This window comes from Spermophilus citellus (genome assembly GCF_964194105.1).
Source record: "Spermophilus citellus genome assembly, chromosome: 5".
NCBI lineage: Eukaryota > Metazoa > Chordata > Mammalia > Rodentia > Sciuridae > Spermophilus > Spermophilus citellus.
Window position 1 is genome coordinate 8,750,817 of NC_138186.1, and position 27,907 is coordinate 8,778,723.

The window sequence follows — 27,907 nt, forward strand, 5'->3', positions numbered from 1 at the left end:
CATATTTCTATTTATATACATATTAACATGTACATGTTCATATTCATATATACATTCATATACATATTCACATACATATTAATGTCTTTTCCTATTCGTACTTTGAGGGTGGAACTGGAATAATCCAGAATGGGAAATCCTCAGAAGGACTGTAAATAAACTCCTCTGATGAGGTGGCATATACACAGTTCTGCATCACCCCTCACCAGGTGGAGGGCTTTGGGATCTGTGCCTATCAAGTTGTGATGCACATGGTGACCTACTGGTTTCAAGGGGAACTACCCCCTTTTTGTTGGAGGGTATGGAGATCTACTCCCCTCATTTAGGGGAGGACATGGCATTCCATTCCCCATACTAAGCCGAAAGCACTGGGATAGCTTTCATCTGTAGGTTCTTCTGCAGCTTCCACTATAGATTCATCTATAGATCCCAAGACAAACCACCTCATGGGGCCCCACTTCTGCTTGTGGAGGATTTAGGGCATATTGATCCATTTGCCAAAGCAATATTTACACAGCACTTATTCTGTACCCTCCACTTACTGAGGTACAAAAGATGCAACCTTGATAACAACAGATCATGGTTGTGATCTGTTCATTGTTTTGTGGGGATTGAAAATGCCTAATGATTACATGGAAATGTATCAGGCAGCTTCTTCACAGGGTGATAAGTGCAAAAATGAGTAGCCCATCTACCACAGGTGACCTGGCCCAGGGTGTTGGAGAAGGTGTATCTGAATTGATACATGAAAACAAGAAGGCATCCATCAAATCGCAAGAGGGGAAAGAGGAATGAGTGAACAGCATATGCAAAACCCAGAAGTCAGGGAGAATGTGCTGAGTTTGAGGAACTAGAATTTGTTCAGTTTGCAATCCTTCAAATCTGAGATCTTTATCAACAAAAAGCAGTCTGGATTTTTATCTTGACAATCAAAGATGGTCAACAAGGGGGTCTTGGACAGACCATGGTTGTATGAAAATGGAGAGATTTGTTGTAGTAACCCAGTTGAATCATGAGGGGTGGAGTGGTCTAAACCAGAAAAGTATGGAAATGGATGCAAGAGATCTTCCCATCTGATCACTCTTAGATGCAGAGGCAAGGGAGGGGGGAACCAAGGCATGATTCCAATGAGATGAGCACAGCTTGGAGCACAGACCTTGGGCTCCTCACTTACCTGCCTATTGCCCCAGGGGAAGTGGTGTTTTCAATATGAAGAAAACTCCATATTTTACATAATTCTAAGAAATGGATATTGTTTACCTAATTATAAATACAGATGAAACTGTAATTCAGCTTTAAGGTAGTGCTTTATTACTTGACAGCACAATTTTAAAAAACCTAAACACATTCCTAAAAAACACACAGATTGTTAAAATACTTTATAAATGCATTCAATTTTGTTGTAAAGGACATCAGTGGACATAGTCCAAGGTCAGGAGCTAAAAAATAAGGGTTTCATTTGGCACAGATATATTCACAATATATAAAGCTGCAAGAGATTCATAAATTAAAGACATCTAAACAACGTTTAAAGACATATTCAGGGAGAATACCAACCTCATAGTAATCTAAGCTGGTCAGATCTATGGATCTTTCTCCTGTGCGTGTGCGTGTGTGTGTGCATGCACGCGCGTGCATCCACAGTAATTTAATTAACTCTACTAATATTCAGTGCATGCAGCCCCACACCATTATTGCAAAAGCTGCACCAGAAATTCCACAGGGTGAGGTCACATGGTCAAAGAATATGAGACATACTAAGACTGTTGCACTAGGGAAAATAGATTCCTTTTTATGGTGTTTACACACACACAAAATGGCTTATTCAAATATATCATCCTCTTGGTTGTAGGACATGTCTGACTCTACAACCCCCAAACTTTCATAGTAGTAGTTTCCATCCATCGGGACTAAGTCATTGCTCCTCTTCCTCTTCTGTGGCTCTCCTCCCTGCAGGACAGGTAGCTCAAATGTAGCAGCACTTATGGTTTGAAGTCCTTTCTCAAGTGGAACCTCAGCTCCATCTATTTCAGCCAAATTTGAATGATTGGCTGTGGGCAAAAGGCGGTCACTTCGTAGCCGCCTTCTTATTTCTTCTTCTTTAATCTGAAAAGCAATATTAAAAAAAAAATGAAAAGGAGTCCAAATCACCTTCTATAAGTTCTCATTATTATTGCCCATCATGAAAATTTCTGGCTTTTCTATGTCATTAACAGTCATATAACCATATTTGTTGAGGAAGTTCTATTGAAAGGGGCAGACACAGGGTCTACCCCATGAAGTACATAGCCAGTCCTTGCTCCCAGGAGGCCAATGAGAGGGCAATGTCAGCTTGGACTAACATCAGGAGGCCTGTCTCCCAGCAGAGCAGCTAGTAGAGTGTTCTGAGGTCCCAGGTGCCAACGCTGCAGGAATTCTTGTCTGTGGTCCTCAGGGCCTCCTCTCTGCTACACACGTCCTGCCCTGATTCTCCTCCTACCCACCCCCAAGTAAAGTCTTTCTTTTTTCATGTGAAGGAAACCTCATACTTGATTCAATTCTGAGAATTTAAATATTGCTATCTTAGGCTGTATGGATGAAATTGAAATTTTCGGCCAACTTTAAGATATGTCTTCTGTTACAGCACAAAGATAATTTTGAGAAAGCAAACACCAACCATTTAGCATAAGAAGCATGCAGATCACTGAGATACTAAGTACAAATCCATGCAATTTGTCTTAAAGCTACTGATAGGAAAAGGTCTGAAGTGAACTCATTTTAGCAAGTGTTGAATGCCTCAGACTCTGAGCCTCAGAGCTCACTTACCTTCCGACGCTCCTCTGCTGCCTGCATCTTCTCTTCTATGTCCTTCATTGTGAAATCTCTTACTTCCTTTTTGATCTTAAGTTTTTTCAGTCTGGCTGGTGGCTTTCTCAGTGGCTTTTCGGTTGTATTCATCTGGAAGAAGACATTTTTAGAAAATTGAAAAACAAGCATATTCAATGGCAGAGGAGAAAGGCAGGAGAGGTAAACACAATTTAGAAGGTAAATACTAAAGACCTAAACTTTAAAACAGTTAAAACAGATTAAAACAACAATAACAACTTAAAAGCTGGTAACAAAAGAATTAATTACTAAAGATAAAATGTGTTAGATGCCCTAAAAACACCAAGCTATTAAGAAAAAGGAACTAAGTATGCAACAAGTTCTGAAACTGGATAAAAGAGGACTCAGGAGGAAAAAGTCTTGAGAATGAACACAAGATGGAAGGTAGAGAATCAGTTATGAATTTGTAATTCAAAGTAAAAGGTCAAATTTTTACCTTGATTTATAATATTCAATGATTTCAATTCATTTTTATACATTCCACAAGTTGCAAATTACTTTCACTTGAATAGCGATTAGATCTTACCACTTTTGATCTTGTGGCAGAGAGAGAATTAATTGCTATTGAGAAATAACTTTGTGCTGGGCTTTGCTATTGGTATTTTACAAAATATTCTCATGAGAGCAGAAACTAAAATGCCACTTCATGTGACTAACAACTCTTTCAACAGTTCAAAGAATAATGAATTTCTAATTATAATTAGTAGTAATAAAAATGTAAAATTATTATGAAGGGCTTATGAAGAAAGTTTTTTTCTTCTTTTTTTTTAAAAAGACATGTTTAGTTATTTGTTTTTTTAAAAAATATTTATTTATTTTTTAAAAATTTATTTTTAAAAATAATATTTATTTTTTTTAGGTTTAAGTGGACCCAAAATCTTTATTTTATTTATGTGGTTTATTTATGTGGTTCTGAGGATCGAACCCAGTGCCTCATGCATGCTAGACGAGCACTCTACCAGCCCCAGGAAAGTTTTAATTGACAGTGTTTTTCTTTTTAAAAATTAAATTTTCTTTTAAAAAAGTTTTTGTAATATACATTTATTATGAAAAATTTAAAACATACATAAGTAACCCCCTAATCGTCTGTTTCATCATTTGGCCCCCAATCCCACTTGTAAACATGATTTTTTTTTTAAATGTGTGTCTTTCCAGATGTTTTCTACGCACATGAGACATCAGGGATCTCCTTGAGAAAAAGCACCCCTTATGATTAAGGGATAAAACCTCTCAGGGGGAAATAATTCAGCAAAGTTAGCTCTCAGTCTTATGGGGTTACAAGCTGTACAGGAGTTAAAAACGAACCAGTCTTCAAGGCTATAGGAGTAAAATAACTTGTTAGGAGATGGAAAGCTGAGAAGTCGCCTCAGCCTTTTGAGATTATGTGGTTGGCAGAAATGTCAAGGACTGGAATGAGACAAGTCCCAAAGACAAGGCCACTGAGACAGAGCAACAGTCTGCCCCATTCTGAAAATAACATCAGGGACTTTCTCAGACAATAAGGAGTAAATTCCAAATGGTGAGAGACAAATCTCTGCATAGAATAGTCACTGAAGTAACCCATAGGCACCTTTACCTTATTAGCATAGTTAACACACACCCCTAGAGGGACACATAGGATGTTAATGAGACATGCAATGCGTAAAGAAGCACAAAGAGGAAGAGCACATTGTGCTCAAACCCCACCTCCTCCAGGGACGGAATCAAGGTAGTCCCTCTGCCTACTCTAGATGCCATGAAACTGCACACCTTTATCATTTGTTCAAGTCAGCCTGACACTCTTGGAGAGTGCTCCCTCTGGCCCCAGCAGAAGTCCCCAATAAAGAGCCTATTCCTGTTATATGGATGTGTCTGCCTCATTCTTCTGGTAGAGAGTACAGGAACCTACTGAGCCAGCAACACACGTATATTTATATGCGCACATATGTGCAGAACATCTGCAATGTTAAATAAAACCTAAATGCGATTATATCCAAACACATTGTCCTGCAATTTGCTTTTACTTAATTTAATATGGACATCTTTCTAGGTCAGTATATATAGATTGATTATGACTAGGGGAAGATTTTAACGAACCCCATGTCTTCATTATAAAATGAACTGAGTCCTGTTCTAGATAATCTCTCTAAAGACTTCTTTCAAAGAGAAAAGGGCTATTAATATTCATTATAATTTCCAAATGACTCTCTCTCTCTTCAGACTACCACGCTGTAGATACTGAGAAAATAAATCAAGCAGACAAAGAGAAGCAATTTAGCTTAATAGGGAAAGTCACGGGCTTGGGACTTACACACACCTGGGTTTGAATCCTGACTTGGCTATGGAGTGACTTTCCATGACTTGTTAAGCCCTACAAACCCTGGCTTCCTCATTTGCACAGTACTTAACTTCCTGGGAAATGTTTTAGAGGGAGTAGAAGGGTATAACGCCAACTTGTCAACTCGGCAAACAAACTACCCAACTACCCGAAGGTGGATAAGGAGACCAGAAAGGTGCTGGAACTGGAACGGTTTGGACTTTGGTCTCTGAACTTACGGGTAAGATAGTGAGAGGATGAAAGACGGCTAACTTTCCTTCCAGCTTTGAAATCTAGGATGCTGAGAGCCTTTTGAAAACATTATTGTAAGGTTGGCTCCGTTTCAGCCATCAGAGTTATCTGTGGAGCAGAGTTGTTCACTGGAAGAAAACTGATTTGTTCAGTAAAGAATATTCCCCCTTCTCATTGTGTGTGTGTGTGTGTGTGTGTGTGTGTGTGTGTGTGTGTGTGTTTTAATGACACTTGACTTTTAAGCTTCCTGCTGGCAAAAGCCATTTGCTGGAAAGAGGGACACACTTGCTGTGGTTGCTCAGCCAGAGATACTATGAAATGAGTTTGAAAACCTTTCTTAGAGCTGCTCACTCAACAGAAGCTAAAAGAAAATTATATGGTAATCCAAGATCCAATAAAGAAATGCAGAGTTAGATTTTACATAGCAGTCTGAACCTTGACTAACACTGTGAGATCAGTCAGTCATACTGAGAGAAGTTGGGATTTTCTGGTTTGGAAAGGCTCTTCTTGTGGCTTTATTTCAAATCGATGCCTATGAAATCATTTTCTTCCTCCTCTTGAGAAGTTAATCCTATCTGTGCAGTCTTTCTTGAGTTTGACAGTTACATAGAAACATTGAAAAAACTCTGTACAGTTATATTTTTTAAAACTGAATTTTGTGAAATCAGAATTCATCAAATGTTGGTTGGCACTTTAAAATGATAACAACAATTTTATTATGCATAGACATGCTGACAGTAGAAAGTTAAAGACCACCATCTTAAGCTTAGAGAAGTTACCAGTTCAGTTATTTTCCTTAAGAATACTATCAGAGGACTGCCAGTCCCAAAGATGCTGTAATAATATTTGAGCCTTGTTTCTAGCCAACTGAGCTTGTATATATTATGTCTTACATCCACTATGTATCCCTCAGAACTTTCCTAATTAATTATTGACCTATGGATGAACTTATCTTGGGTTTGTTCCCTAAAGGTATCTTGTACACAGAATAGGCCAAAGCTTCCTGCAGAAGACCTGATCATTCATGTTCTTTCATCTTTAGACCTCCTTAGGAAGATCACACTGATCATTTACTAGCATTATTTAGTCCTAACTCAGTTGACTTTCTCCTCAAAAAACTCTCCATGAAGGTCAACAAATAATGTTAGAGACTCTGATGCAATGTGAACAAACTCCCTAACTACACTAAAGGTTACAGAAGTTGCACAGAGAAGAGAATAAACTTTGATCAGACAAGGCAAAATTAATAGAAAATACTCAGGGCTTGCAAATAGGTATACCAGAGAGAGAGAGAGAGAGAGAGAGAGAGAGAGAGAGAGAGAGAGAGATATGAATTTACAATAAGATACCTAAACAATAATATTTATGTTGGTGAGAGTCAATTACATATTTCTAAAGAGGTCTGTACTAACCCATACACATATTGACATAAATCCAGTACTCTTTACCACATAGTCATGTTAAGTCTCAGTAAAATGGTTTAAAATACACTAAAAGGCTCACTTAATGATCTAATATTTATCTTATTGATGTTATATTTCTTACATATCATTTTAACTCTTAAATCAGCATAAAATATATTAATATGAACATGCTTAAAAACTGGTTATGTGGAGAGTACTATGGAATTGTAGTACTCACTGGCAAGTGAATGATGAAAACAGAAAAAAGATGAAAGGAGACCTTGCAGCAGACTCAGATACTACTTTGGACCCTTAAGATGGGATGGCCCTGATTCAGAAGAGGAATAGAAGACCCTCACTTTTATCACTCTAACTAAAAACTCAGTGGAAGATGATTACCTGACTAGGAAGTGGGCATATCTAGTCCAGAATTCTCTTGTATTTAATAAGCTATTAGTCCATGTAAGAAGTCTTATTTTTAAAGTATTCTCAAATTTATTCTATTTTCCCATAACATTTTATTTTAAATCATTTTTCCCCTAGGAGATTGAAGAAATAATGTTTACACATCTGATTGGATTCATCACATTGTGGTAACTGCTAACACTGGTATCCTTTTATTAATCATCTTCTTTTTATTTACCTTGACTCCTTGGTTTAATTTTTAGTCAAATTTATCAGAGTTTTTCTTTTTTATAAGTATTATATATTTCAAAATATTAGCCTTCAATTACTTCTATACTTTATATGATCCCCACTCTGTCCTTCAGTGTTGATTCTTATCTTTTTATTATGTATGTATAACTTTTTCCAAAACATTTAAGGCACCTGGTATCTGGCCCAATTATGAACTGAAGCACACCTGAATTGAAGGAAGCTGTATTGGTGACACTGAGCTACTGTAGCTCTTTTTTACTTCCCTGGGCTTCTTGAGTATAATTGTAGTTGCTATTCTTGAAATATTACATTTTCAGGAATATTTTAGAATTGTCTCTCATGATGAATGAGGAATACACTATGATTTCAATAGCTTTAATCCTTCCCATCTTGTTGGTGAACTTGAAAGCTTTGTGTATAGATTTGAGGAAGTTCAGGGTATCTGGTTCTCATCCTAGGCTGTTGACAGATGATTCTGGTAGCTTTCCAAAATATGGAAGCTGGATTCCACACCCAGGTATTAGCCCAGGGTGGAACATGGGCACTGGGAATTTTGAAAACTCCCTAGGTTACTCCAAGGTATAGTCAGGTTAAGTGACTTGGTCTAGGAACAGACTTCATTTAAATAATGAGTCTTTTATTCCCAGTTGACTATTTTCCCTACAACACAGGGATAGGTAACAATTATGGGAACTTTGAAGTCATTTCTGATCTCTATTTTCATCATTGCTATTTCTTTTGTTTTCTATTCATTTTTTCCTCAGTCTTCCTTTAATTGTGATTTCTTCTTTACCTTCTCTGGTACTCAGTACCTAGATATCTGGAGCATTGGCTTAAAAACAAGCAAACAAACAAGCAAACAAAACAAAACAACAAACACTATCCTCTTTTATATAGAACTAATTAAAAAATTTAGAGTTCTAGACTTGGGTCAAGCAAGTTAAAAATCAGAGTAAAATTTTACACTAAGGAAAAACTGCCAGATTGATCAAGATGAATCAACAAAGAAAAATAGCAGTTTAGTAATTTTTACAACTGTATTTCCCCATGTTTGATTCTAGGATGCGTGTATGTACACACACATAAACATATATGTCATAGCCTTGGCATTTAGGCCCATTTTCTTAATGGGTAAATCAAATTCAGTTTTCTTATCCAAACGTTAATGCTTAATAAAAATTGCTGAAAGGACAAAGGCATGTTATTCAGTGGGGCTTATTGTACCTCAAATTTAATATAACCCAAGAAATGTTTTTATCAGATTCATTACTCAATAGCAATTAGGGCAATTCCTGAATCCACAAAGGATGGTGTGCAAGGGCATGAGGGAATTGATGGAAGGTAAAAACTGGCTTAGATAAATGCTGTCACCGGCAGTCACATATGTGGAAATAATGACCTGTGCTCCATCATCTCTGAGGTGACATTAATTATAGAATTACTTGCCATAACATCATATGATTCTCCATTTCTAAATATTCTGCTGCTGCTTTGTATTATTCCTTGAACAATCAGTTCCTCCAGGATGTCTGATGACTTTTGTCGCTCTCGATTCTCCAGGGGTTGGGGCTTATTGATAAATCCATTGGTCACTGGGTCTTCCAAAGTAAAAGAGAAAGAAAAGGGAGTGAGGATTTTTATCAGTCAGATGGTAATCATATGTCTTATGAATCATGCTACCTATTGAAATCTTAGTCTCAACACTCTGTCCTAAGAATCTGTTTCTTTTTTAAAAAAGTAGACTCCTTTGCAGTTCAAATTCTTAATGTTCTTTCCAAGGAAACATGGACATATTATATTCCTAGCAGGTCTCATGTTAAGCATAACAAAAAGTCTTTCATGTGCTGCTATGTATTACTTTTTGTTGTAACAACACTTATACACTTGGGTCAGATGACATGGGTTTCTCCACTAATTATGAAGCTAAACTACAGCTAAGACTCATTCTCCTGGTGACTCGGATGAGTTGCAGTTTGGTTTCTATGCTTTGTATACAAAAGATAAACAGCACGATGTTGCCAAGAGACGTCTAGTTCTGCAACCCTGAGTGTACAGTTACACCATCTGCTAAATCTGCAGAAGTAAAAGCGTGCCTTTTTGAAAAGAGTCTTTGATCCAAATCAGAATGGGAGTTAAAAATTTGTCAGCTATATTTTTATTAGTGATTCTAAAAATGAGCCTTGAAATCATTTCTAGGGGGCCCTTAATGAACTATTTTCTTGAAAGAAGCCTCCTCATTAAAAATCACCAATTATATAAATAAACAAATATATATTATCACATTACAAAATAAAGGTCCAGAGACAGGTTTGTTTTCTTGTCAGAAGTCCAGCAGTGTGGAGTCCTTGGGGATCAGCTCTCCTCTGGTCTGCAGTCATTGGGAAGTCCTAACTGTAACTAGGTCCATCCCCTTTAATGGATGGAGGCTTTGTATTAAAATTTCTAACCTGGTTATGAAGACAACTTTCATGAGTTTGCTGGAAAGGGAGAAAACACCCCCTGGTGCAGACACACTAATCAGATTTCTTTCACTTTGAAATATTAACCTGCCTTCTCTATGAGATTTCTCAACCTGACTGCTGCAAGCAGCTCCAACACATTCCCAACCATCTTGGCACCTCTCCACTGCTGCTTCGGCTGCCCATGCAGGTGCTCAAAATAGAACCAATTCTCATTGGAAAGTGCTCTATCCAGATTGGCCTACAGAGTAGTAAAACACGTCATGTAGGTAGGTGAACTAAAAATTTGAATTAACAAATAAAAATGCAAAAAAAAATAGGTCAGAGGTGAATCCAAGGTCATCTGGAAGGGTCAAAATGATAGTAACTACTGTTTTTTGAGCACTTATGTACCTGCATTATACGAAGTACTTTGTATACTGTCTCGCATATAATTCAAACATAAATAAATAATATCCCTGTGAAGGGATATTATTATCTCTATTTTATAAGTAAACACACTAATATGATGAAGGCTAACTAACTTGCATAAAGGGATATGGGTAGCAAGAATGTTAACTAGCACTGAATCCAAGTCTGTTTGACATCAACACCCATGTCTTCACTGCCTAACTCTCGCTCCCAAATGGGTCAGGTCAATGTCATGTCATGTAAATGTCTCCCAAATGTGTCATGTAAATATCATGCATGGGAGAGAAAGGCTTCCTCTCTCCTGTGGTATTTCTAAAAGGGTTATCATGATTGAAAGATTACTAACATAATAAAAAGTATTGTAACCATTTGAACCCACTCTTTTTTGAGTTCACTCAAGAATTCAGCTTGACCTTTGCAGTAACTAACCTACACAGAGATTCCTAGAATGTGTCAGTTACTTCAACTAATTGTCTTCTTTTCTTGGGACACTGGAGAAGATTGGGGAATGTTGAAAAATGACATTGTCATTCTATTTTTATTATAAAAGTAATACATGGTTCCCACAATGAATTTAAAAAATATAAAAAAAGAATAGAAGATAAAAGCGCCTGTATTCTCACCATTCAGAGAGAACTATTGTCAATATATAAAATTTTATTTTTATAAATTTGGCACCATATTGGACATACAGCTTTGTTTATCATTAAACTAATATTTATATTAGCATTTTCTCATGTTATTAGAAACTCTTTATAGGCTTAAATGTGAAAATTGGAATCACACAAGAAAACATGGGTGACATCATCTTAAACCAGATACAGGGAAAGGCTTTTAAATTTTCTCAAAATCCAAATTCAGGAAAAGACTGATAAGTTTTACTACATTAAAAAAACCCACAAACTTTTGCAAGTCCAAGTACCAAATACAATAAGAGTCAAATGTAGGTACCATGTGCCTCCTAATCTGCTGTACTAAAAAATAAATAAATAAATAAATAAAATTGGATATTATTTCTGATGTTCTTGCCCCAAATGCATAACCTGGACACAACCGTGATGAAATCTCAGACAAACCCAAATTAAGGAATGTTCTACACAGCCTCTATCTTCCAATACATCAAGGTCTAAAAGTAAAGAAAAGCCGAGGGGTTCAGGGTAAAGGAGAATAAAGCCATGTGACAAACATGTGACCCAGGGTTAGAACCCAAATCAGAAATTTATGAAGGACATTTGTGAGACAATTGACAAAATTCGAATATGGCCCAGACATGAGATAATGATACTGAAAAGCTAATAATTTCCTGATTTTGATCCTTTTACAGAGATTATGCAAAAAATGTCCTTGCTTTTAGGGAAACACATACTGGTGCATTTCCAAGTAAGGTAACATCAAGTCAGGGAAAAAACACACTTGTATATGGGGGACATGATCATGCAATTGTGGCCATGTGGTAACACTGAGGAATCTGGATAAAAGAATATAAAGACATTTTTTTCTTAAATCTGACATTATTCAAAATTAGAAGTTTTTTTTTTCCCCAAAGGAAATACAGTCTCAGACTTGATGATGGTTCAACTTATGAGTTTTTGATTCTATGATGGTACAAAAACCTTATGCACGTTGTAGAAACTGTATTTGAATTTCTGATTTGGATCTTTTCCTGGACTAGCGATAGGTGTTTCAACCCCCTTTTGGATGCTGGGTAGCAGCAGCGACTGTGACTTGCAGCCAAACACAGATCGCTGGTGACACCAGCACTACAGCATGCTGTGGCTGAGCCCAGACGTTCAGCAGGCAGTGCAGTCAGAGCATTTTTGACTTCTAACATTCTCGTCCTTTTTCCACTGGTGGTAGGTTTCTCAGGCCCTAACCCCATGGTAAGTCAGGGAGCCAGAGTTGGAAAACGTTAGTGTGAAGACTGAAACTCTGTAGATGTGAAGATCAGGAGGAAGAAGGGAGAAAGCCAAGAACTGGCAGAGAGGAAAAGTGGGCAGAGAACAAATGTAAAGTCCAAAACATTCTGTGAAAAGATGCCTTCTTGAAACTCATTTACACTGTATTTTGGAAACATCTGCTTTGAGCTGACTTCTCAAGCTGTTCTCCCTCCACAGCATCCTGCTTCCCAGCTGCGCTCCTCACAGTGCCTTTAACAGCATGCAGCTGCAGGATCAGCTGTCCCCAGCACACCTGTCCCAGCCACCTGACAGCCTGAAGTTTGCTAGCCACACAGGTCTTTTTTTTTTTTTTTTTGAAATATTTATTTCTAAATTTTTTTATTATTTATTTATTTATTTATTTTTATTTTTATTGTTGGTTGTTCAAAACATTACATAGTTCTTGACATATCATATTTCACACTTTGATTCAAGTGGGTTATGAACTCCCATTTTTACCCCGTATACAGATTGCAGAGTCACATCAGTTACACTTCCACTGATTTACATATTGACATACTCATGTCTGTTGTATTCTGCTGCCTTTCCTATCCTCTACTATCCCCCCTCCCCTCTCCTCCCCTCCCCTCTTCTCTCTCTGCCCCCTCTACTATAATTCATTTCTCCCCCTTATATTATTTTTCCCTTTCCCCTCACTTCCTCTTGTATGTAATTTTGTATAACCCTGAGAGTCTCCTTCCATTTCCATGCAATTTCCCTTCTCTCTCCCTTTCCCTCCCACCTCTCATCCCTGTTTAATGTTAATCTTCTTCTGATGCTCTTCGTCCCTACTCTGTTCTTAGTTACTCTCCTTATATTAAAGAAGACATTTGGCATTTGTGTTTTAGGGATTGGCTAGCTTCACTTAGCATAATCTGCTCTAATGCCATCCATTTCCCTCCAAATTCTATGATTTTGTCATTTTTTAATGCAGAGTAATACTCCATTGTGTATAAATGCCACATTTTTTTTATCCATTCGTCTATTGAAGGGCATCTAGGTTGGTTCCACAGTCTTGCTATTGTGAATTGTGCTGCTATGAACATCGATGTAGCAGTGTCCCTGTAGTATGCTCTTTTTAGGTATTTAGGGAATAGACTGAGAAGGGGAATAGCTGGGTCAAATGGTGGTTCCATTCCCAGCTTTCCAAGAAATCTCCAAACTGCTTTCCAAATTGGCCGCACCAATTTGCAGTCCCACCAGCAATGTACAAGTGTACCCTTTTCTCCACATCCTCGCCAGCACTTGTTGTTGTTTGACTTCATAGTGGCTGCCAATCTTACTGGAGTGAGATGGTATCTTAGGGTGGTTTTGATTTGCATTTCTCTGACTGCTAGCGATGGTGAGCATTTTTTCATGTACTTGTTGATTGATTGTATGTCCTCCTCTGAGAAGTGTCTGTTCAGGTCCTTGGCCCATTTGTTGATTGGGTTATTTGTTATCTTATTGTCTAATTTTTTGAGTTCTTTGTATACTCTGGATATTAGGGCTCTATCTGAAGTGTGAGGAGTAAAGATTTGTTCCCAGGATGTAGGCTCCCTATTTACCTCTCTTGTTGTTTCTTTTGCTGAGAAAAAACTTTTTAGTTTGAGTAAGTCCCATTTGTTGATTCTAGTTATTAACTCTTGTGCTATGGGTGTCCTATTGAGGAATTTGGAGCCTGACCCCACAGTATGTAGATCGTAGCCAACTTTTTCTTCTATCAGACGCAGTGTCTCTGATTTGATATCAAGCTCCTTGATCCATTTTGAGTTAACTTTTGTGCATGGCGAGAGAAAGGGATTCAGTTTCATTTTGTTGCATATGGATTTCCAGTTTTCCCAGCACCATTTGTTGAAGATGCTATCCTTCCTCCATTGCATGCTTTTAGCCCCTTTATCAAATATAAGATAGTTGTAGTTTTGTGGATTGGTTTCTGTGTCCTCTATTCTGTACCATTGGTCCACCCACCTGTTTTGGTACCAGTACCATGCTGTTTTTGTTACTATTGCTCTGTAGTATAGTTTAAGTCTGGTATTGCTATACCGCCTGATTCACATTTCCTGCTTAGCATTGTTTTTGCTATTCTGGGTCTTTTATTTTTCCATATGAATTTCATGATTGCTTTCTCTATTTCTACAAGAAATGCCGTTGGGATTTTGATTGGCATTGCATTAAACCTATAGAGAACTTTTGGTAATATCGCCATTTTGATGATGTTAGTTCTGCCTATCCATGAACAGGGTATATTTTTCCATCTTCTAAGATCTTCTTCTATTTCTCTCTTTAGGGATCTGTAGTTTTCATTGTATGTCTTTCACCTCTTTTGTTAGGTTGATTCCCAAGTATTTTTTTTTTTTTTGAGGATATTGTGAATGGAGTGGTTGTCCTCATTTCCATTTCAGAGGATTTGTCGCTGATATACATGAATGCCTTTGATTTATGTGTGTTGATTTTATATCCTGCCACTTTGCTGAATTCATTTATTAGCTCTAATAGTTTCTTTGTAGACCCTTTTGGGTCTGCTAGGTATAGAATCATGTCATCTGCAAATAGTGATAATTTAAATTCTTCTTTTCCTATTTTTATGCCTTTAATTTCTTCTGTCTGTCTAATAGCTCTGGCCAGTGTTTCGAGAACTATGTTGAACAGAAGTGGTGAGAGAGGTTATCCCTGCCTTGTTCCAGATTTTAGAGGGAATGCCTTCAATTTTTCTCCATTCAGAATGATGCTAGCCTGAGGCTTAGCATAGATTGCTTTTACAATGTTGAGGTATGTTCCTGTTATCCCTAGTTTTTCTAGAGTTTTGAACATAAAGGGATGCTGTACTTTGTCGAATGCTTTTTCTGCATCTATCGAGATGATCATATGGTTCTTATTTTTAAGTCTATTGATGTGGTGAATAACATTTATTGATTTCCATATATTGAACCAGCCTTGCATCCCAGGGATGAATCCTACTTGATCATGATGCACAATTTTTTTGATATGTTTTTGAATCCGATTCCCCAGAATTTTATTGAGGATTTTTGCATCTAGGTTCATTAGAGATATTGGTCTGTAGTTTTCTTTCTTTGAAGTGTCTTTTTCTGGTTTAGGAATCAGGGTGATGTTGGCCTCGTAGAATGAATTTGGAAGTTCTCCCTCTTTTTCTATTTCCTGAAATAGCTTAAAAAGTATTGGTATTAGTTCCTCTTTAAAGGTTTTGTAAAACTCTGCTGTATACCCATCTGGTCCTGGGCTTTTCTTAGTTGGTAGTCTTTTGATGGTTTCTTCTATTTCCTCAATTGATATTGGTCTGTTTAGGTTGTCTATATACTCCTGACTCAATCTGGGCAGATCATATGACTTAAGAAATTTATTGATGCCTTCACTATCTTCTATTTTATTGGAGTATAAGGATTCAAAATAATTTCTGATTATCTTCTGTATTTCTGAAGTGTCTGTTGTGATATTGCCTTTTTCATCCCGTATGCTAGTAATTTGAGTTCTCTCTCTTCTTCTCTTCGTGAGCATGGCTAAGGGTCTGTCGATTTTATTTATTTTTTCAAAGAACCAACTTTTAGTTTTGTCAATTTTTTCAATTGTTTCTTTTGTTTCGATTTCATTAATTTCAGCTCCGATTTTAATTATTTCTTGCCTTCTACTTTTTTTGCTGTTGTTTTGCTCTTCTTTTTCTAGGATTTTGAGATGAAGTATGAGATCATTTATTTGTTGGTTTTTTCTTTTTTTAAGGAATGAACTCCAAACAATGAATTTTCCTCTTAGAACTGCTTTCAATGTGTCCCATAGATTTGACATGTTGTGTCTGTGTTTTCATTTATCTCTAAGAATTTTTTAATTTCCTCCTTGATGTCTTCTATAACCCATTGATCATTCAGTAACCTATTGTTCATTCTCCAAGTGATGCATGATTTTTCCTTCCTTCTTTTATCATTGATTTTCAGTTTCATTCCATTATGATCAGATAAGATGCATGGTATTATCTCTACTCCTTTATATTGTCTAAGAGTTGCCCTGTGACATAATATATGATCTATTTTTGAGAAGGATCCATGTGCTGCTGAGAAAAAAGTGTAACTGCTTGATGTTGGGTGGTATATTCTATATATGTCAATTAAGTCTAGGTTATTAATTGTGTTATTGAGTTCTATAGTTTCCTTATTTAACTTTTGTTTGGAAGATCTGTCCAGTGGTGAGAGAGGTGTGTTGAAGTCTCCCATGATTATTGTATGGTGGTCTATTAGACTCTTGAACTTGAGAAGAGTTTGCTTGATGAACATAGCTGCACCATTGTTTGGGGCATATATATTTATGATTGTTATGTCTTGTTGGTGTATGGTTCCCTGGAGCAGTATGTAGTGTCCCTCTTTATCCCTTTTGATTAATTTTCGCTTGAAATCTATTTTATTTGATATGAGTATGGACACTCCTGCTTGTTTCTGAAGTCCATATGAGTGATATGATTTTTCCCAACCTTTCACCTTCAGTCTATGTATGTCTTTTCCTATCAAATGCGTCTCCTGTAGGCAGCATATTGTTGGGTCTTGTTTTGTGATCCATTCTACTAGCCTGTGTCTCTTAATTGGTGAGTTTAAGCCATTAACATTTAGGGTTATTATTGAGATATGGGTTGTTCTTCCAGCCATATTTGTTTATTTATGTTACTAAACATGGTTTGTTTTCCTCTTTGATTATTTTTCCCCCCTTTACTGTCCTACCTCCCACTGTTGGTTTTCATTGTTATTTTCCATTTCCTCTTCCTGTAATGTTTTGCCGAGGATGTTTTGAAGAGATGGTTTTCTAGCTGCAAATTCTTTTAACTTTTGTTTATCGTGGAAGGTTTTAATTTCATCTTCCTTCCTGAAGCTTAATTTCGCTGGATACACGATTCTTGGTTGGAACCCATTTTCTTTCAGTGTTTGAAATATGTTATTCCAGGATCTTCTAGCTTTCAGAGTCTGTGTTGAAAGATCAGCTATTATCCTGATTGGTTTACCCGTAAATGTAATCTACTTCCTTTCTCTTGTAGCTTTTAAAATTCTCTCCTTATTCTGTATGTTGGGCATCTTCATTATAATGTGTCTAGGTGTGGATCTCTTATGATTTTGCACATTCGGTGTCCTGTAGGCTTCTAGGATTTGGGATTCTGTCTCATTCTTCAAGTCTGGGAAGTTTTCTTGTATTATTTCATTGAATAGATTGCTCATTCCTTTGGTTTGGACCTCTATACCTTCCTGTATCCCAATGACTCTTAATTTTGGTCTCTTTATGTTATCCCATATTTCTTGGATGTTCTGCTCATGGTTTCTTAACAGTCTTGCTGAGCTGTCTATGTTCTTTTCAAGTTGAAATACTTTGTCTTCATTGTCTGATGTTCTATCTTCTAAGTGTTCTACTCTGCTGGTAGTATTCTCAATTGAGTTTTTAAGTTGGTTTATTGCTTCCTGCATTTCTAGGATTTCTGTTTGTTTGTTTTTTATAACCTCCATCTTCCTGTATAGTTGATCTTTTGCTTCTTGGATTTGTTTATGTAATTCATTGTCGAAGTGATCTTTCATTGTCTGATTTTGCTGTCTAATGTCTTCCTTGAGACTCCAGATCATCTGAAGCATGTATATCCTGAACTCTTTATCTGACATTCCATCTGCTGCAGCTATTACCTCTTCTAAAGTTGAGTTGACCTGCATTGCTTGTGGTCCTTTCTTTCCTTGTCTTTTCATATTGCTCGCGTTTCTTTCTGCTTGGTGAAACTGTAGTGTTTTTGAAATTTTCCCCCTATATATTTATATTGCTCTTGTATAGTTGACAAGTCTCCCTTGCAGGGCGGGCAGCGGCTGTGCTCCTCCTCCAATTGGGGTGATCTGTCTACCACACTGGCGGGCCGCTGGGTCTGTTCTGCCGGTCGGTCGCAGGTCTGCCTACCTTGCAGGCACGGGCGGCGGCTCTGCTCTGCCCCCTCCTCCAATTGGTGTGACGTGTCTACCACGCCCGCGGACCCCTTTGCCTGTTCTGCCGGTCGGTTGCAGGTCTGCCTACCTTGTAGGCACGGGCGGTGGCTCTGCTCTGCCCTTACTCCAATTGGGGTGACGTGTCTACCACACCGGCGGTTCGCTGGGCCTGTTCCAGGAGTGGGCGGCGGCTCTGCTCTGCCCCTACTCCAATTGGGGTGATGTGACTACCACGCCGTTGGGCCGCTGGGCCTGTTCCGGGCGCGGGCGAAGGCTCTGCTCTGCCCCTACTCCAATTGGGGTGATGTGACTACCTACATTTGTTCTTATATGTGAGAGAGTACTTGTCTAATTTTATATACATTCAGCTTTCCAGGAAAATTTTAGAAGTTTTTGCTTTGATTTCTCTAAATAGTTGTCTGTGCTTTAGATCTTAATTTTGCTTGTGCTGAAGAAGGATCTTCACATTCCTGGCACCTGGCTGATCTGCTTCCAGAGGCAGGATGCCTTGCCCAGGGAGTGAGACTTCCTCCTGTCTTTGAAGACCACTTCTGTCTCCTAGAATCTCGGCGGCCTGCTTATAGCCTGGAAACTGGACACTCTGATTTCTGTTCTTCTAGTATTCCTGCCTCATCCTTCCTAGTTCCTGGAATTACCAGAAGGCACCACCAGGTCCAGCATTTCCTTGCTTTCCAGGTTTTCAAAATTCTCCCTGTGATTTGTTTTTAGCTTCTTCTTATCACAGAAAGTTGGGCTCCTGATCCAGGACAGAAAGCCTACAAAATGATTAAAAGAATGGCGGTTCCCACCACACAGGTCTTGAGCAGGTATTTGCAGCCAGGAACTAAGTCACAACTGCATTATCACAGAGAGAAAGTATCTGTGCTGGCCCTGTGGTCAGAGAGGAGGGGACATCCTTCTCAGAGGTCATGTGGACATCACATCAGAACCACAAGAGGATGGCCAATATAAAATCTGTAATAATCTGAGCGTGCTAGCAAAGTCCAAGAAGAGTAACTTCATGTATGAACCCATGTACTTCCCAGCTCTAACTGGTAACTAGCGAAGAAGCTACAGAGCATTTTTAACTAGGAATGAAATGAAAGCTCCCCCCACGAAAAAAAAAAAAATAGAGCACTTCCCCTTGAAGTCTGTGAGATTCAATTTATTTTGAATGCTGATCAAATATAAATAAGATATCATAAATCCTCACCAGGGAGCAACTCAAGGAAACGGAAATCTGCAAATAGTTCACAAATAGCACACTAGCTCATGACTACTTCTTGAAAGATCCTTTTATTGCACATTTGCTGATAACTTTGGATGGGGAGACACAGGGAAAGCAGTTGGATGAAGGTTTTATTTATTTTTTTGCAAACGTAGACCTTTCCCTTAGAAAGAGGTTAACCTAGTGGAGTGGATGTTTAAATGATTTTAAATTGAGCAACTTGTATTCTTAAATTCTGTTTCCAATTCTCAATAAAGGCCGAGAATGTTTAAAAAAGAAAGATGACTTTAATTATCTCACGGACAATAAGATGAGTAGTTGTCATTATTTACTGAAAAAATGAAGACCTAAGGCTAACTTTTAAAGTTTTGTCACTGAAAATACTTCATGACCCACAAAGAAGAGATAAAAGGCCACTGACTATACATTGTATTTAGAGATAATCAGTATTTTTGTAGAGATCAACATGAACCCACAAAACCCAAGGAGTGGTGGCTTACCTGAATTTACTTTTCCATTTCTTTCACTAGGAGATGGAGAACTTTCTGGAATAGTTCCGGGTAAGCTTCTTATCTGAGTTTGTTGTTCCAGGCCTTCTACCTTGTCCACAGTGTCCTTGGGCAGTGTGGCATCCATCTGGGGCCTGCAGTTCTCCTCAGAGTGTGTTAGTTGGGCAGCAGCCTGTGAAGAGGGAATACTCAGTGAGAGTCCAGATTTCTTGGAACATGAAAAGTGTTGTGGGTCTGCTGTGTGAGTATTTATCCAACCATGGTAGGCTGAAACCTGCAGATGTTATGTTACGTGGCATGTGATTAACTGAATGGCAAAATTGTCCTAAAGGACCCAGGGGGCCCTATGTGCAGTCACAGTGTCCCTAGAAGAGAGGTAGCAGGAGATTTGACTGCAGGAGGCAAAGCTGATGCGAGTATGGGAGCAGGGGCAGCTTGAAGATGCTAAGGTGCTGGAGGTGAAGGAGAAAGGGACTTTAACCACGGGCTCTGAGGACCACTGCTATAGATGCTGCAAAGGGAAAGGACTTTCTCCTTCAAGTGACAGTGACTAGCCAGCACCTCGACTTTGCCCAGCGTGACTAACTTTGGGCTTCTGACTTCCAGAGCTCTAAGAAAATACATTTGTATTTTTAAAAAAAAATTTTTATTTGTTCTACTTAGTTGTACATGACAACAGAATGCATTTCAATTCATTGTACACAAATGGAGTGCAACATTTCAATTCTCTAGTTGTACATGGCATAGAGATGCACTACTTGTGCAGTCATACATGTACCTAGGGTGATGATGTCCACCTCATTCTACCATCTTTCCCATTCTTATAACATTTGTATGGCTCTAAGCCACTAAACTTGGGTTAATTTGTTAAAACAGCAATAGAAAAATGCTTACAGTTTTATTAATTTATGTTAGAAGGGATCTATCAAATACAAGTTGCTGTACTGAACTTTTTATTAAGACAAACAAGTTCATAATCAAGTGTGAAAGTAGAGATACTACTACATAAAAGGAATATTTTTTTAAAAAATGAAATATACATTGTTTTTGCTTATTAAAATGTAGGTCAGACTTCTTTTTAAAAGAATTATATAATAGTGAAGGAAATTGCAGTCAGTTTTATGTGTCAACCAGGCTAGGCTACAGTAGTCAGTCAAACATTAATTCTAGGTTTTGCTGTAAGGTGTTTTGTAGATGTGATTTATATCTACCAATCAGTTGACTTTAAGTAAAACATTATCCTAGGTGGGTCTCATACACCTAGGCTTGAAGAACAGACTAGAGGTCTCCCTCAGGAAGAAGAAATTCTGCTGTGGACGGTGGCTTCAGCTCCAGACCACATTTTATGACCACTTGCCCTGTCCTGTGGATTTTGGATTTGTCTGGCAGCTCTGTGATTGTATAAGCATTTTCCTTGCAGTACATTTATTCATCCATCCATTCAACCATCCAACCAACCATCCATCCATCCATCCAACTATTCATCTAACCAACCATCCATCCATCCATCTGGACCTGTTCCTCTAATAGAATCCTGACCAATACAGAAACATAGTAGAAAATAAGAAGTACCAGCCCCTAGTTAGAAGCACCATCAATATCTTGGTATATTACTTCCCAAATGTATTTACTCATATAAACAGTCTTTAAAAGTAAGTTGTAATTAGCTGTTAAGCCCATGAAAAGATCTTCAATATTATACAGATCAAAACCACAATGAGTTACTTCATATCCACTAGGAGGACTAAAATAAAAAAAAGAGAATAACAAATGTTGGTGAGGGTATAGAGAACTGGAACCCTCCTCCATTACTGTGGGAATACAAAATGTGGAGATACTTTGGAAAACAGCTTGAGATCTCTTCAAAGTTAAATGTAGGGTTACTGTATGACCTGGGAATTTTAATCCCAAGTAAACAACCAAGACAGTGAAAATAATACATATTCACCCAAAAGCTTGCATAAAAATGTTCATAATGATTATTAATAATATTAACAAATGGGAAACAACCAAATGTCCATCAGTTGATGAATGGGGAAATAAAATGTGCTATATTCATGCAAAGGAATATTATTTGGAAATAAAAAGAAATTAAATATTGATATGATATAAAATAGCCAACTCTTCAAAACACAATGATAAAAATTCCTAGGCATGCTAGATCATTTTATAATACCATGTACATTTTATAATACATTTCCAGAAGGCCCTCCATAAATTCTGCACCAATGTGTGTGTATTCCCACTTCTTTTCAGTGGACCATACTTCCATTGCTGATAAAAGTGCATTGGGCCAGGCATGGTGGTGCATTCGTGTAATCCCAGTGGCTCCCAGGAGGCTGAGGCAGGAGGATCTCAAGTTCAAAGCCAGGCTCAGCAACTTAGTGAGGTCCTGCCACAAAATAAAAAATAAAAAGTGCTAGGGATGTCACTCAGTCCCTGCAGAATAAGTGGACCTTCAACATACAACACATCTCATGTCACATACATCATGTACCACACACATACATTTACATTTGATACATATAACAAAGGAAAAAGAGCCCCATTCAGATGCTCTTGTCTCTGAGGCTGAAGGTAAAGATGCAAATCATGTTGTACATTCTTCCTCTTATTTCTAAATAAACTGTGAAGAGCCAGGATCTGTAGTGGTCATGACACAAGTGTTTTTACAAGTTCATTTCATTCTGTAAATTCATCATTTTTTTAAACCAGTGAGTTACACACAAGGACTAATTTTTAATTTTATCATTTAATATTTCCAAGTGGAGATCCTAAAAACATTCAGTTGATTTAATGAAAGCAAAGGCAGCACCAACAATAATGGTAAGAAGCTCACACTAGAATTGAGTGTAAATTTGAGCATTTTTGATCTAAAGGGATGACTTTTCATAAAGACATTCTGTAAACTACAGCTTAGCCTCTATTTAAACACCATTACTGCAAATGACCTCACCATGGCTTCATCAGCGCTACTATAGCCACTTGGATTTGGAATCCAGACCCTAGCGAGGATATCTTCCCATGTGTACTTAGAGACACTCTGCACCGGAGTGCTGTTACTGACCAACACTTAGGCTCTAGCTGACAAAACACAGTCTTTAAGCATCAAATAACTCATACCAGCCTTCAGTTTCCACAGTAGAAATGTAAAGTTCTTCTTTTCTGAAAACTAAGAACATCTTTCAAATAACTTATCAATGTGTGACATATTCTGAGGATTTTAACCCAATTCTATAATCTGGACTTGAAAACAGACACAGTTCAAAGACCAGAGATACTGACAAATCAATTAAATCTGTGCCTCTTGTGGATATGGCTAGTAGTGTTCTTGTTCCATCTATGCATGAAGAGTTTAAATTTTCACACCAATAAGAAAACCTTCTATATTATATAGGAAATGGTAACTGGAAGAGTTGGCTGGAAGGTTTTATCTTTTCCTTAAGATGAAGTAAGAGAAGTACAGATTAAATGTCTTTTTACATTTTGATAATTTTTAAAACTTTTTTTTTGTACCAGGGATTGAACCCAAGGGTATTAACCACTGAGCAACATCTCCAGTCCTTTTTTTATATTATATTTAGAGACAGGGTCTCACAGAGTTACTTAGGGCCTCATTAAGTTGCTGAGGCTGGCTTTGAATTTGAGATCCTCCTGCTTCAGCCTCTGGAGTTGCTAGGATTACAGGATTTTAGACACTCTAGAGCTGTCTGAATAATAATGCCACCACACCCAGCTATAATTTTGTATCCATTTTATTTTATACTTCAGTTCCTTGAGGATAAAATTTTATCAGTTTTAGACAGAATTTTAAAAATTGTGAATTCTAAAGTGATCTCTAGGCATGAGAATTACCATAATTTTTTTAAAAAAATTGCTTCCAACTCTAGATGTGTTTTTTTGTTTGTTTGTTTGTTTGTTTGGGCTGAGAAGTGTTATATGTGTCATACAGCTTTGGGGAAACATGTTTACCAAACAGTTTGGAGGAACTAATTTGTTGAGGCGCCCCAGAGCTGAAATCTTAAATCAAATTAGTAGCAGATATATTTCATAAATATATTTGTCTGTAGACATAGAGGAAGAATTTGTTCTTCAAAAATATGATTTTTTCTAGTTACTTCTAGAAAAATCACAATAATATCTCTCCAAATCTTATTATTTAAAAAGTTAAGCTTTAAGTAGCCACTTAGGCCTTTTCAGAGACAATAAGCAAGGGCATTTTTAAAATCAGATGTTGGAGGGAAGCTGTGAAGGACCCTTGGAGATCACTCACTGCAAGCTAACCATTCCCTGTTTGTAACAGGCAAGAAACTAAGTTATTCATGTAGAATAACTCCAAGTAAGCATTTTTCCAACTAAGAAGTTTCCCAAGCTTTTCTTATGAATTAGTTTATTGTGGTGTCTTCTTGCCACTTTAAGGAAAAGGGAAGAGAAAGTCTGTAGACAGTTCTCAAAACATTTAATTCAGAATATTTTAAAGTCAATGCCACTAAGAAACAATATTTCATTACAGCAAATACATTCATCTCATTTTGAAGATATTTTGGAACTACTGAACTCTGAGTCCTCTGCCTTTATGCATGTAGTAAAGGCATTACTATTCAGACAGCTCTAGAGTGTCTAATTAATAATAATCATACCCTTCCCAGATCAGATTTCCAAAGTCAAGTGTTTTGGGCACACACATAAAGAGAAGGTATATACGTGAGTAGACTCTCAGTCTATTTTCAGGTTGTTTTAATATTGATTTTTTTTCCTTGCAGACTGTCATTAGTCTGGTTATGCTACATGGAGACAAGAACACACTAAGGAATCTGGGGACTTGGGTGCATGGGAAGGACATGCAGTCACTCAAGGAAAATGCATTAGTGCTAGGTCTGCATGAGACACCGCAGTTAGCACCAGAGATACAAAGATAAAAACAGTTCCTGTACCCAAGGAGGTGACAGCTCAGGATAGGAGGCAAAAATGGAAACAAATATGATAAAATGCATTGCCATTTGGTAGGAGGAGGTAGAAGATCAACCTGGCAGCATGGTGGCAGGGTCAGGGGTTGTCCAGATGAGCACAGGGGGAGTGACCGTGAGCTGTCTTAAAAGATGTGCACAATTTGACGGTGGCCTTGGAGAAGGGGAAGAATCTGAAGGAGAGAAAGCAGCAGGTGCAAGGTCATGGAACTAGGGGCAGATGGGTGTGGGGAACAAGAAGCGAGGCCTACGTAGAATATGCACATGGGGAGAGAGCAAACCCAGAGTCAGCAGCCAGTGCAAGGATATGCCAAGGATGTAGGGTTTTATCTTACAACCATCACCGTCATTATAATAACTTACATTGAGTTTTAGTCTGTGCCAGGCATATGAGCACTTTCATGTGAATTGTCTTATTTAATCCTTATAACAACTCTGTGAAGTAAGTATTGTGATTACCCTCATTTCACAGATAACACTGGGGCAGAGAGGTTAAGACCTTGACCAAGGTCACACAACTCATAAGAATGAACACAAAAATCAAACCCGGGTTGTCATCGTCTTGACCATTGGTTTGTGTGCTCACTTAATGGATTGGTGACATTTTTCTGAGGAGGACTGACATATCCAATTTTATTATATAGAGGTCATTCTGGAGGTCATGTGGAAGATTAAAGCAGAAGGCAGATGATGGTGGAAATGGAAAAAGTATCCAAGCAGGCGATGACTTAACTGTGAGATTCAAGAAGCTATGTAGAAAACCTTGCAGGCTCGGGATAGCTTGACCTAAAGGACCTGATATATTTGACACATGGAGGGAACTTCTTTTTACTCCCTCCTGATCTATACAACAAAGTTATTTTCAGTGTTAACCATGTGATCGAGCAAATGATAAAGCCAGAAAAGAACACAAATAGTAGGCATTTTTTTTTGTTGAAGACTTACATATAACGCGTGTATGAAAAATTAAAAAAAGATGAGAAATCTCTTTTGTATGAAAAAAGCTAAAACAATAGCAAATTGAGACTTAAATGACATAATGTATCGAAGGAAAAGGGAGGAAAATATTCCTACATATTGGTGCAAAGCAATACTGAACAATAGCAAAGACCACCGAGGGTTTCCCAGAAGCCTATAAACCTGTGAGGGAGAAGGACCTTGAAACAGATTGGCCTCAGGTGGCAATGGGAGTGCCAGATCAGTTGTTTGGGGGCCCAGAGCTGAAGGACGAATCGAGAGCTCACCAGCTCTCCTAGGGACAGGCCCCTGGGGTGGCATTCTAGGAAGACAGAATAGCGTGGGTAAAGGCTTGGAGGAGTGAGGAAGACTGGAGGAACCAACCCCCAAGCCCTTGGTCTAGCAGCCCCAGGGGTAATGAGTGACAGCCATTGACAGTAGAGGAGCTGGCGCTACTAGAAAGAAAGAATGGGACCAAATCAAAAAAAATGTCTGTACACTACAGTGAATTACAGAGGAGAACAGGTGACAGTGTGGGAGGTAGATTGGGAAGGATGGTGATAGGAGAGACTGAGAGGCCCAGGAAGACATATGGGACCTGAATGCAGACAGCAGCAGTTCAGGGATGGAAGCAGAGTGCAGGGTGACTGGCATTTGAGTGCAGGCTTCCTGCTGAGCACCAGGTCCTGAACCTCAGCTTTTCCCTAGAGTTGCTTTTGAAATGTGCCCCAAGAGCCCAGCAAATATGCCTCCTATGTGGCAGATGCTGTAACTGACACCCATAGTGTCCCGGATAACCTGCTGGGACAAAGCCTGGGCTCTTTAAACAGCACTCTGCAAAGGCCTTGTAGGAAGGGTGTCCATAACTCTGGCTGTGCTGTGCTGGGCTTCAGCCAGACTGGCTGGGAAATATATCAGGAGAACTCCCTTTCACTCTTGAAAGTCAGATTCTGATGGAAAATTAAATTAAACTCCTCTGGAATGGACCCTTGAGGGTTCCTAGTTCTGTCTATGGAATCTGGAGGGCAAAAAGGATGGGAAGAAATTTTGGACTAATTTTGGTCACAACCAACCCATCCCCTCCATGACCCATTGGGGGGGGGGATACCCTTAATGCCTCCAGAGGAATTACCCGGGATTGGGGCTGGGAGTGTAGCTCAGTGGTAGAGCACCTGCCTATGGAGAGACCCTGGGTTCCATCTCCAATACCTCCCTCCCCTCACAAGGATAATAGGGATGCAACTTTGAGGGATGGTAGAAAGAGCAGGGGAATGAGACTCCCGAAGAAAACTAGATCTACCCCAAACAAGCTGTGCAGCCTCAGGCAAGTCTTCCACTTCTCCGGACCTCAGGGTCCCCCTTAGCTATGAAGCTAGAGGATGCAGCCAAGTGGTTCCTGAGAGCCCCTCCCATTCCAAGTGACTTCCAAAGAGCCCGTTTTCCAGAAGCCAACCATACCTGGCAGCTCCAGGGACTCCCACCGTCCCCACATCACCTCCAGTCACAGCCCCGCCCAGCTCTGGCAGACTACAGGGATTATTCCAATTTCCCCTTGGCCCCGGGGGCCTTGAAACACCCAAACCTCCCCAAACTGGCCCCTGCATGTTTAGGACAGCCGCTAAGCACTGGCGGAACAGGGCTGTCCCGCCTCATTCACCCGATTATCCATCACGAGGCGGCCTGGGAACTGGGTCCAGCCCATTCCAGCTGTCCCCGAGCTTGAGAATCGGGAGGCTTCCGGAGCCAAGGCTCTAGGTCTGATTCATTTTATTACTTTTTTTTTTCTTTTACCTGGACTCCCTCTTCCCATCCCTTCCTGGGCGCGGGCACGCGTCTCTGGTCCTCGGCGGGCTGGGACGCGCTGCAGCCCATGCTGCCCGAGCTCCGCCGCCCCTCGCCGCGCGTCCTCCAGCGCTCGCGCCGCGCCACCTCCCGCCCTTCAAGCTCGGGCAGGAGGCACTCGGTGTCTGGGCAGTTGCCGGGAACTGTTGCCACAATAAACGGCGTCAGGAGGACCTGGGGCTGGGCTGCTATGG

General features: G+C 38.9%; 1 protein-coding gene across 1 annotated transcript; it reads right to left on the reverse strand.

The window, feature by feature from the left end:
- Nucleotides 1-1,290: 1,290 nt before the first annotated feature.
- Nucleotides 1,291-27,875, reverse strand: STMND1 (stathmin domain containing 1). Its single transcript, XM_081296172.1, has 5 exons — nt 27,663-27,875; nt 19,939-20,119; nt 8,920-9,071; nt 2,806-2,937; nt 1,291-2,106 (listed from the first exon to the last, which is right to left on the reverse strand). The coding sequence occupies exons 1-5, from the start codon at nt 27,741-27,743 to the stop codon at nt 1,822-1,824; spliced, it is 831 nt and encodes a 276-aa protein (XP_081152298.1). The 5' UTR covers nt 27,744-27,875; the 3' UTR covers nt 1,291-1,821.
- Between the last annotated feature and the right edge of the window lie 32 nt (nt 27,876-27,907).

Excerpts from the sequence above, each read along its gene's own strand:
- STMND1 (XM_081296172.1), bottom strand. The coding sequence starts at position 27,743 with ATGGGCTGCAGCGCGTCCCAGCCCGCCGAGGACCAGAGACGCGTGCCC. Across the intron at positions 20,120-27,662 it reads GATGGGAAGAGGGAGTCCAG|GCTGCTGCCCAACTAACACA; the intron begins GTAAAAGAAAAA and ends CCCTCTTCACAG. Across the intron at positions 2,107-2,805 it reads CAGCAGAGGAGCGTCGGAAG|ATTAAAGAAGAAGAAATAAG; the intron begins GTAAGTGAGCTC and ends ATTGCTTTTCAG.